Genomic DNA, 11,138 nt, shown 5'->3' with positions numbered 1-11,138 from the left:
AACTCTTCCATCTAAAACTCACTGCTTTTAACATTCATCTCGGGATTGCAGGTGCAGCAGCACATAGGTTACTGTCCATGTTTGACGCCGTGTTGGACTACATGACAGGAAGAGAAATTCTGTGTATGTATGCCAGGCTCAGGGGAATACCAGAGAAGCATGTGTCTGGCTGTGTGGAGAATGTCCTGAGGTCGCTGCTGCTGGAGCCTCATGCTGACAAACTGGTCCGCAGCTACAGGTTGGTAGATCTTTTGAGAAAAACCGGAGCCATTTTCAGATGGGTTTTGTTGCCATACACTCCACATGTTACCCTGAATACTGCTTTATTTGGCTGAGAAAGTATGTCCAAATCATATGGTACCTTGAACATTTTCAGTGGCGGTAACAAGCGAAAGCTGAGTGCAGGAATGGCTCTGATTGGTGGGCCTCCAGTCATCTTCCTCGATGAACCTTCAACCGGGATGGATCCTGTGGCCAGGAGGCTGCTGTGGGATGCTGTTACACGCACACGGGAGTCAGGCAAGGCCATAATCATCACTTCCCATAGGTGAGCTGTGGAGAATATGTTGTGTCTTGGCTAAAAGAAGTTCCATCTTGATACATGTTAAGCAGCTTACCCCCCTGATATGTCTGCTCACCAGCATGGAGGAGTGTGAGGCCCTGTGCACCAGGCTGGCGGTGATGGTCAATGGTCAGTTCAAATGCCTCGGGAGTCCCCAACACCTGAAGAGCAAGTTTGGCAGTGGCTACACCCTGCTGGCTAAAGTACATATAGAAGCTGAGCTGGAGGGCAGTGACCTGCTGCTATTTAAAGACTTCATTAAAAGCACCTTCCCAGGTCAGAGCTGTCGGGATACTTTACAATGCAAAACAGTAAAACACAATGTTTTATTATAGCTGCACATTTACAGTTATAATTTCACTCTTGAGTGGGCAGATAGCTGTGTTAAATATGGATTATTTTAGTATGTTTCCTGCAATGCATTTGACCGTTGAAGGTCTTGTTTTTAAAGGGATCTGTCACTGTTAAAGTATAACAAAGTAGATGTAACCGGGTGATTTTTTTTTTTTCCCCCCCTCAACAGGTAGTCAACTTAAGGATGAGCACCAGGGCATGGTGCACTACCATTTGACTGACAAAACACTAACCTGGGCGCAGGTACAGTAGCTGATTTACAGATTAAAAGCCTCTGTCACATTGCTCAAGAGTAAAATACAGAAGAGGCTCTCACTTGTGCTGTGTTATATCGTCCTCTAATGGACAAAATGGTAACCAAGTTATTTAACTAGGAGGTACTTTCTCATCCCCTTCTCCTTATATTTTATTTTCTACCTCAGCATGTCCTTCATCTCTTTTTTTAATTTTAAAGGCAGGTTGATCAGGATTTGTAAGGAAACAACATACATTCAACATGTGACATGTAGGCAATCTGTAATTTAAATGGAACAGTGTTGTTTAAATTGTACACAATTTGAAATACAAATGGTAATGGTATGCTAGTATGTCATGGTAAATTCTCCAAAATGCCCCCAAACAACTACCTAAAAGAAGCGATACATGTGGAAAAAGATAAATTGTCAGTGGGTGTGCACAAGCGTGTAAATAATGTATTTATTTGAATTATCACTGTGTAAAATATACAGATTTCAGCTATAAATTATGAACTTGGCACAAAACCTTTGGCAGCTCCAGAGGCACCTTTTCATGTTCTCTCTTTCCCCAACTCTCCACTCCCACCAACACTCCCAGGTGTTTGGGACTTTGGAGGCAGCCAAAGAGAAATACTGCATTGAAGACTACTGTGTGAGCCAGATATCTCTGGAGCAGGTGTTCCTTAGCTTTGCCCAGTTCCAGCACTGCACACAGAGTGGGAGGAAGTAGGCGGAGTGAGGAGTCCGTTCATCCATTGTCCTGTCTCCACAGTGTGTGAACAGAGGCTGGAGCAGAATGTGGTTTATCTCCCAACTCTGTTTTTACCTTGAACACACACTCAATGGGCCAGTCGCAAACTTCAGCATTTGTTCTCCTGTACCACCTCGGTGCGTCTTTGTTCGGTCGTTCATGCCGTTGTTGTTGTGTGAATGTAGGAAAAGTTATTCGGATACTGATCTGATTATGGTATGTGGGGCATTGATTATACCAAGTAATGAACTCTCAGTACTGCACCTTTTTAGTGAGGTCAAAGACAATGACACCACTGAAAACATGCCACCACTATTCTGTGTGTGTCAGGGTTTATTTGTGTGTGTGTGTGTGTGTGTGTGTATATAGATTGTCTTTTTGTTATTTATGACTTTTATGACTTTATTTTGTTTTCAAGACTTTGTGCTTTATTTTGGTGATCATCAATCATTACAAGAGAATGAACCACTCCAATTGATGCACACCTTTGAGCCTTATCTAACAAATGAGGGTTATTGTTTCTTTATATTTCCCTTAACAGAAGGTCTGGTTATCCTTAAGAGCCTCATAATGTTGTTGCCAGATGTACATAATGTTACGTGTTCATGGTACTAAAACCATATACTCAGTTAAAAACTGTTTTGGGATCATTAATGAATGCATGCATGAAATACGACTTACTGAATGCATGACTCTGGGCGAGCAGAAAACTGCTAGCAAACAATAGAAGACCGTCCATACTGAAGATCCATCCTCAGATTACATTTAGTCCATTCTCAGTATATTTAGTACCTCTTCATTTTCAGCTCTTGTGTGGGGATGATTCTGTTTTTGCTGCCAAACAACTTATAGCAACAGTGTGTAATAGGTTGATGTCAGCCATTGCAGTTAACATGGAAGCTATTTAGAAGGAAATCCTGAAAGCATTGTGTGATGCAGGAGATTATTTTCAAATGTTGCTGAAATTGGAAGTCTTGAATTCAAATCAAAATTGTATGGGATTTGATTTGGACCTAGAACAGCAAGAATGCAATGACCTTTGAGGTGTTTTAATTTTTTTTTTCTTTTCGTTTTTCCTGCACTGTGTGTGTGTGTGTGTGTGTGTGTGTGTGTGTGTGTGTGTGTGTGTGTGTGTGTGTGTGTGTGTGTGTGTGTGTGTGTGTGTGTGTGTGCGTGCGTGTGCGTGCGTGTGTGTGTGTACGACAGAGGAACAACAGAGAACTTGGCTGTATGATCCCTGAATTCATCCAGCCTTTCTTACACCAGTGCTTTGATAGACTTTAAATGTTAAAACCAAGAGATTGTCATTGTGCAGTGGAAAAACTTCTGCTGTATTATCTTTATTTTTTATCTTTAATGAGGTGCTGCAATAAAAATGGCCCCCCCAAAAATGGATAATAGAACATCTAGGCCTCTGCAAATGAACAGATGCCTTGTTCTGAAGAAGAATGATCAGCACAGTTGTTGTTGTTTTTTTTCTCAAAAATGGATAATAGAACATCCAGGCCTCTGCAAATGAACAGATGCCTTGTTCTGAAGAAGAATGATCAACACAGGTTTTTTTTTTTGTTTTTCTCACCTCAGTTCAAAGTGTGCACTGGTTATCACATTCCCAAAGCCTTGTTTGTACCTAATTGTACATAAAGAGCTTGTAAAATGATGTATACATTCTGTAGACATAATTAGAATAACATTTAATGTTTCCAAAAAATACTTCCCACACACATTGATGATAAATATATTCATGGTTTCCTGCTTTTCATCCCTTTTAAAGATCTATACTACAATCTTTGGTGATTATTGATCTGATGAACTAATTTTAAGTGTGCAAATGACATTCCTACTCTAAAGAAAAAACACTTCACAGACGTGAAATGAATGTATTCACCGTTTTACATATAAGCAAAAAGCACTTGGTCAACTTTTTTAACTGCTTGATATGATTTATGTTCACCATGCCGACTGATTTGAAAAAAGTAGACATGATTGTCCAGAAAGTCACTAAAATGTTGTTGATTCGTCATCACAGGATTTAACCTTTAATTTTCACTTTTTACATTTGTTTCAGTATTTGCACATTTCATCTTTCATTACATGTACGACTTGAAATTACTCTAATGTTAAGGCACGTAGTTTGAGCAAAAATGGTAGGATTTGTGCTGCTGAAATTGGAGGAATGATTAATGCTGTATCATATTTATAAAGGGAATTTACATCATAATAATTGTGTACTGTACTGTACTCTACCATGGAACTGACCTTGTCAACTCTCTGTGTATCACTATTCTTTTTAAATTAAATTATGCTCTATGCAAAGGGTAAAGAAACACCAGAATCTGGTTTTATTTTCACAGTAAGTATACGTCATGCTTTTTACACCCGACAAAACCCTGTGTCAGATGAGGGGCTAATAATAATTTAAAACAAACCATTTTGTGACCTGGCAGAATTTGTTGTCATTTCATTAGTAGGCTATTTGACGGCATTTAAATTTGTTTACTCCCATTTTGAAATAAATAGGCTATGTGTCTGTATTTACAACTTCATAACTCAGGAACAGAAGGTGAGATTGTGACCATATTTCACTTTAGCTCAGGTTTTGTATTGGTGACACTAATTTTGGGCGTGGACCTTGAAACTGTGCTGATTGCACAGATCTTCTGTACTGTTAAGTTGAAGATGAACATCCACATTTTAAGATTTGTAACGTCTTTGCTGCAACATCTATATTTGAAATATTGTCTACTTTCACGGCTGCGATGTTGTCATTGGACTTTGGCGCCACTTTCGCTCCTTGATTTTACACACTAACAGATATACACACTAATGTACAGCGAAACAATAACAACAGAGCTCAACAAAGTCGAGTCAAATCAATTTAATTTATGTTTCTCTGAATACACTTAATTCGTTCCATTAAATTTCATAAAACTCTTTATGCATAATTTAATCTGGACATACATTGTGGAAACTGCAACTTGAACTGGATCTGACGCCATCTGTGGGCTTCACCCGCCCTCCTTCACCGCATCAGCTGTGTGGTTTCAACCGCCAATGAGTGAGAGACCTTGAGCATGATAATGCACACCTGTACTCATAGCATAAATATTGTTTTACTCACCTTCATACAGGCCATTATATGGTGAGCAGCGCCAATCATTGACACCATACTTTGAACACATGACGGCTCATGAGAGCAACCAGCTTTTTTTTTAATTGTACTAACAAGGCAAAATGGTTCCTGGTGCAGACGGGCCCTGAGAAGAACTTAAATACAATTGCACATTGTTCTGCAGCAGAACTTTGAATCCTGATATCCCACAGAAACAGGCCCACATTTTAATCTGCAAGTAGTTGTTACTGGAAGACCAACCACACACTGTCCGAACAAGTTGTACTTGTTCTTACTCTAACAACAGCACCACAGAGGGGCGGGCTCATAATAAACTGGGTGTATATTCCATGGTGGTCATTACTCAGATATAAACAGTCTTGTTGTAGGTTATTCAGAGGTGCTCTATCAACAACCGACCAAATGACTTATTTGGAGTATTTTCTTTCCTCTTTTTTGTCCAGTCCAGCCACTGCGCTGGGAACTGTTCTTGTCCTGCTTTTCTTTTATGTTGTCTTTCGCAGTTTCACCTCTGATGATAAGAGAGAACCCCCAGGACCCAGGCCTCTGCTGTTGCTTGGAAACCTGTTGCAACTTGATCTCAAGAGACCCTACAACACCCTGTGTGAGGTGAGGGATTAATAATTTAAAACAACCCTTGAAACAACATTTCAGTTTACTTCATACTATTTCCTTAATATTTGACAGCATTTTAATAAAAATGTTTTTCCAGCTTTCAAAGAAATATGGGTCTGTATTTACGGTTTACTTTGGAACCAACAAAGTGGTGGTCCTTGCTGGCTACAAGACAGTCAAAGAGGCTCTGGTCACCCATGGAGAAACTTTTGGTGACCGAGACATCCCCCCTATATTTCAGGATTCAAATCGAGGCCATGGTATGACCTTCCTTTATAACATTTTTTATTATGTTTTTGTCATTCTAGCACAAGAAAATAGAGAATAGTAAATGTAAATTGCATGTTTCACAGGAGTTCTGTTTTCAAATGGAGAACAGTGGAAAGAGATGAGACGTTTTACCATCACTACCCTCAGAGACTTTGGGATGGGCAAAAGAATTGCTGAGGTTAAAATCCTAGAGGAGTGTGAACAACTGATTCAAATGTTTGAAGAGCATGGAGGTATGATGTTAATACTGTGTAGAATAGAATATTTTTTTTCCAATCCACCCTACAAAGAGAGTGCAGGGTCACAGCTGTTCTTCAGTTGTTTATATTAGTCCAATCTGCTTGATTCGTTGAACCTCTACTTGACTGAGGTTTATGCAGTGTCATTCTGTTTTCAAAAAGAGTAACAAATCACCTTCTGTATGCCAGTAAATGTTATGTATTCATGAGAACACATGACATAAATGTGATATTTTTGCCCTGTCAAATTGTAAACTATAGCTCTAAAGTGCTTACACCAGTAAAAAAAAATTAACAGGATTAAAAGCATGAGCAGTTGTGCTAATGTTTATTCCAATTCATTAAAAAAAAAGAAAAACATAAGTCTCATTTACAGTCTCGTTAATAAGTTATTGAGTTCGTCCCAAAAACTTCAATTCAGATGAGTCTTATCAGTTAACTAAGGGCACAATGAACTGTTAGACGAGCAAATAGGCCATCACAACAATAAAAGCTAGTTATATAAGATACAGGCTGTAAAATAGAAAATTAAAGAGAATGAAACAAAACACTTCATACTGTGTATGAAAATAAGTGTAGAATTAAAAGTGTAAACAACAGTATTGCACATGAGTATGTAGCCGTCCTGGTTCATTATTTCTCACTGTCATTTTTTAGGTAAACCCTTTGATACAACACGTCCGCTGAATTACGCAACATCCAATATTATTTCCTCTATTGTGTATGGAAGCCGATTTGAATACACTGATCCTCGATTCACAAACATGGTGAATCGAGCCAATTATTCAATACGCATCGCAGGTTCTGCATCTGTCCAGGTGAGTTTAATGTTTACTACTTGACTTGATTCTGATTTAAAATAAATGACACAAAAGATCGTTTTGGGTAATCAATGACAACTGACACATTTTTATCTGTGAGTGTGGGACTTAGCACAAAAGTAAAGCTGTTATGCAGAATGCTAAACAACATTGAATTCCTGTTTGGGCAGCAGATTCAATTCATCACTATATTGCAACAAAAAGCTAACTATTTTCTGAAAGCCTTTCCACAAGATTTTGACTTTTGTTGACCTAAATGTGGAGGATGTAGTTTGTCATTAACTTAAGCAAAGAAAAATCCTTAATAAGGTAAATGTGTCAGTAAAGACATGCATCTTATTTGCACTGAGAGTAACTTTGTGTGGCAAAACAGAGCATCATGGGAATTAAAACCACAGGTATTTAGTGACAGAAAAATAATCATTTACCTGTTACAAATGAATGATACAAATGATGTCAAACTACCAAACTAAACAACATTGAATTCCTGTTGGGGCAGTAGATTCAATTCATCACTATATTGCAACAAAAAGCTAACTATTTTCTGAAAGCCTTTCCACAAGATTTTGACTTTTGTTGACCTAAATGTGGAGGATGTAGTTTGTCATTAACTTAAGCAAAGAAAAATCCTTAATAAGGTAAATGTGTCAGTAAAGACATGCATCTTATTTGCACTGGGAGTAACTTTGCGTGGCAAAACAGAGCATCATGGGAAATAAAACCATAGGTATTTAGTGACAGAAAAATAATCATTTACCTGTTACAAATGAATGATACAAATGATGTCAAACTACCACCCAGTTTCCAAAAAAGTTGGGACACTGTTTAAAAAATAAATACAAACAAATTGATTTTCAAATCATATAAACTCATTATAAGTTGAAAAATACAATACAGATAACATACCAAATCTTAAAATTGAGAAATTATATTGTAAAATTACAATTATATTTTAAATATATGCTTATTTGGAATTTTAAGCCAGCAACACATTTCAAAACTGTTCAGACAGGGACATCTTTACCACTGTGTTGCATCACCTCTTCTTTTAACAAAAGCATGTGGACAATTAACCTAGTTAGTTGTGATATATTTGAGAACTTTTCCAGTCTTTTGTTGCCCCTGTCCAAACATTTTGTTGCTGGCCTCAAATTTGAAATGAGCATATATTATTCATAAAACAATAACATTTCTCAGTTACAGCATTTGACATGTTGTCTTTCTTCTATCATCAATTAAATATCAGTTTACACGATTTGTAAGGTATAGCATTTTGTTCTTTTTTTTAAAAAATATTTTACGCAACTCTCAACTTATCCTTTATAAAAGTTCTAGTTTGTGATTCATTCTGTGACATACAAGGAAAAGCTTAAATTAAATATTCATTCAATTTTACATCTTTGAAGTCAATCCACTTGATGAAAATTTTGTGTTTGAATTTTTTTTTTTTAACTTTTATTTCATAGCTTTACAACATGTTTCCCAGACTGGTCAAATGGATAAAAAACCGGCAGGTGATGCTAAACATTTCTGAGATTAACATCGGAGATGTGAAGGATTTCACCAAGCTTCTGAAGGAGACACTGAACCCTCACGTATGCAGAGGGCTTGTGGATTGTTTTCTAATTCGGAAACAGAAAGATGAGGTGAGATGACATGTTTTGCAGTTGCTGTTTTGTTTTTGTAAAAGAACATCATTGTTTTCAACGTCTGTTTTAAGTAAATGTTCTTTCTCTTAGGACTCTTGTGTTAAGGACACTCACTACATTGAGGAGAACTTGATGTTCACAGTGACCAACTTGTTTTCTGCTGGCACTGATACCACAGCAACGACACTGAGATGGGGTTTGCTGCTTTTGGCCAAATATCCACATATACAAGGTGAAGAGTCAGAGATGAGGCTTGTGAATCATTTCTCATATAGGTGTGCGTTTATATTTTTCGCTGAACATGCACATTGACATCAACACCTTCAAGAGTTACCTCCAGATTCAGTTTGCATCAAAAGGTCTGCTATTTGCCTTTTTCAAAATCTGTGCCACTGGCTTAAACACAGCAGAACCTTGATGTCAGAGGTTTTAAATAAGACAGGTTCCACCTTGATGTTTTAAGCATTGGCACCTAATCTTGAAACTAATTAAGGTTTGATAGATTTGAAGGTGTAATGCATGGGGGAAAGTCTATATTTCCTGTGTAAGTAAAAAAAAATTCAATCTTTACGTGTCATGCTGGTTTATGACTAAATACAGGAAAAAAAAATAAAGAGATTCCCATCCACATTAGCTTTGCTTTATCTTTAATTTTAATTAGCAAATTAAGTTGTCTTAAAATAGGTAACATGGTCAACATTATACCTGCTTAACATCAGCACGTGAGCTTTGTTACAGAGAGCATGCAGTACAGCTGTGCAGAGCTGCTAACATGTACAAGTAGACACTTGTTTCTATCAGAGTTAATGCAGGGAAAGGTTATTGATTTCCTATGTTGTGTCTGCAGACAAGGTTCAGGAGGAGCTGAACACCGTGATAGGAAGCCATCAGGTCTGCGTAAATGACAGAAAGAACCTACCGTACACCGATGCTGTCATTCATGAGATACAGAGACGGGCAAATATTCTCCCCATGTCTCTTCCCCACAAGACCAGCCGAGACGTCACCTTCCAGGGTTACTTCATCAAAAAGGTCAGCTGCGCTTTCACTATCTATCCAGAAAACAATATCTTTTGAAAATGTTTATTCCCCTCTGACAACCTGAAAACGTTTTCATTTTTACTTGTTAGATCTGCTCTCTTTTTTTGCCGACAGGGAACTATCGTGTTTCCTCTTCTTACCTCTGTCCTGTATGATGAGAGTGAATGGGAGAGCCCACACATGTTCAACCCTTCTCACTTCCTGGATAAGGATGGACAATTTATCAAAAGAGATGCCTTCATGCCCTTTTCTGCAGGTGAAACAGCTTTTTCAGGTTTTTGTTACAGTTCTGTGTTGTTTTTTTTATATATATATCTGGCGCAGCGCAAGTGCAAATCCAGGCGCAATGATATTTTGTGGAAAACGTGGAAAAAAGCCACTTGTGCTGATTTGCAACTTTCATAGACCAAAGAAAGCAGCTCCATACGACACTTCGGTTAACTACAGCTATAGATAGAGTGGACATATGTACAGCGGAACAATAACAACTGAAGTTAACTCAGTCAAGTCAAAGTTAATTGATATTTTCCTGAATACACCTAACACTTTTTTTAGTAAATTCTGTCAAAGTCTTCACTACACATAAATAAATGCAAACTGCAATTTGACTGGTTGCTGGAGGCATACGACCGTGAGGAGATAGTTTTAGTTCTTTGTAGATTAGAGATTACACTTGCAGATATAATTGACTTTAAATGCTTGGAACTCCTTTTTCTTGCAGGTCGCAGAGTTTGTCTCGGGGAGAGTCTGGCTAAGATGGAGCTCTTCCTCTTCTTCGTTTCCCTCCTTCAGCGCTTTCGTTTCAGTCCTCCACCTGGAATTTCTGAGGATGAACTGGATCTGACACCAGCTGCGGGCTTCACCCTCTGTCCTTCACCTCATGAGCTGTGTGCTGTCAGTCGCCAATAAGGAAGAGAGCTGGAGAATGATAATGCACACCTGTGCTTATTGCATAAATATGTTTTTACCCTAACAAAGGCTGTTACATACTGAGCAGCCCCAATCATTGACACCTGTATCAATTAACAATAAACAATAAACTAATTATATAAACTTTCATTTTGGTCATTTGGGGTGTATATTGTGTCAAAATATGTGATAACTATAAAATCCCACACATACTCTGACACAAAAAGTATTACAAAAGATTTAAAAATACACAGAATATATTTAAACTGATGATGACTTTGTCATTTGACAACATTTTCTCTCATCACTTGAGTGTCAGCGTGCTTCTTCACTCGTGTTCATGCTGAACTTCACAAAATACCAAAAACCTCAAGTGCAAAAAAGAATAAATCTGTAAAAAAAAATTAAAAAGTTTAGTTGGCCGATTATACCGACGTAAATATGAATCAAAATCTAAAGTACTGCTGCTTTGAAAGAAGACAAAAAAATGTATATAATTAAAGGAAATTAAGAGAATTAATAGTATTTCCTTAATATAATTATTGCTAAAAAAAAAAA

At 37.7% G+C, this 11,138-nt stretch overlaps 2 protein-coding genes across 2 annotated transcripts; both read left to right on the top strand.

Moving 5' to 3' along the window:
- Positions 1-55: 55 nt before the first annotated feature.
- Positions 56-4,230, top strand: LOC138197999 (phospholipid-transporting ATPase ABCA3-like). The gene is made up of 5 exons (XM_069149088.1): positions 56-238; positions 377-547; positions 642-838; positions 1,086-1,159; positions 1,751-4,230. Exons 1-5 carry the CDS (start codon positions 78-80, stop codon positions 1,880-1,882), a joined length of 735 nt encoding a protein of 244 aa, XP_069005189.1. The 5' UTR covers positions 56-77; the 3' UTR covers positions 1,883-4,230.
- Positions 4,231-5,438: 1,208 nt separating this feature from the next.
- Positions 5,439-10,692, top strand: LOC138197998 (cytochrome P450 2K1-like). Its single transcript, XM_069149087.1, has 9 exons — positions 5,439-5,645; positions 5,749-5,911; positions 6,005-6,154; positions 6,818-6,978; positions 8,448-8,627; positions 8,721-8,862; positions 9,478-9,662; positions 9,786-9,927; positions 10,393-10,692. The coding sequence occupies exons 1-9, from the start codon at positions 5,439-5,441 to the stop codon at positions 10,578-10,580; spliced, it is 1,518 nt and encodes a 505-aa protein (XP_069005188.1). The 3' UTR covers positions 10,581-10,692.
- The last annotated feature ends 446 nt before the right edge of the window (positions 10,693-11,138 follow it).

This window comes from Embiotoca jacksoni, unplaced genomic scaffold (genome assembly GCF_022577435.1).
Source record: "Embiotoca jacksoni isolate LCO1_2020_lvr unplaced genomic scaffold, fEmbJac1.0.p SCAF_15, whole genome shotgun sequence".
Taxonomy (NCBI): Eukaryota; Metazoa; Chordata; class Actinopteri; family Embiotocidae; genus Embiotoca; species Embiotoca jacksoni.
This window is presented reverse-complemented; position numbering and strand designations above follow the sequence as displayed.

Bases quoted from the DNA above. Each gene is read 5' to 3' on its own strand.
- LOC138197999 (XM_069149088.1), top strand. From the start codon at position 78: ATGTTTGACGCCGTGTTGGACTACATGACAGGAAGAGAAATTCTGTGT. The intron at 239-376 runs GTTGGTAGATCT...GAACATTTTCAG, and splicing joins AAACTGGTCCGCAGCTACAG to TGGCGGTAACAAGCGAAAGC. The intron at 839-1,085 runs GTCAGAGCTGTC...CCCCCTCAACAG, and splicing joins CATTAAAAGCACCTTCCCAG to GTAGTCAACTTAAGGATGAG.
- LOC138197998 (XM_069149087.1), top strand. From the start codon at position 5,439: ATGACTTATTTGGAGTATTTTCTTTCCTCTTTTTTGTCCAGTCCAGCC. The intron at 6,979-8,447 runs GTGAGTTTAATG...TTTATTTCATAG, and splicing joins CAGGTTCTGCATCTGTCCAG to CTTTACAACATGTTTCCCAG. The intron at 8,628-8,720 runs GTGAGATGACAT...TCTTTCTCTTAG, and splicing joins TTCGGAAACAGAAAGATGAG to GACTCTTGTGTTAAGGACAC.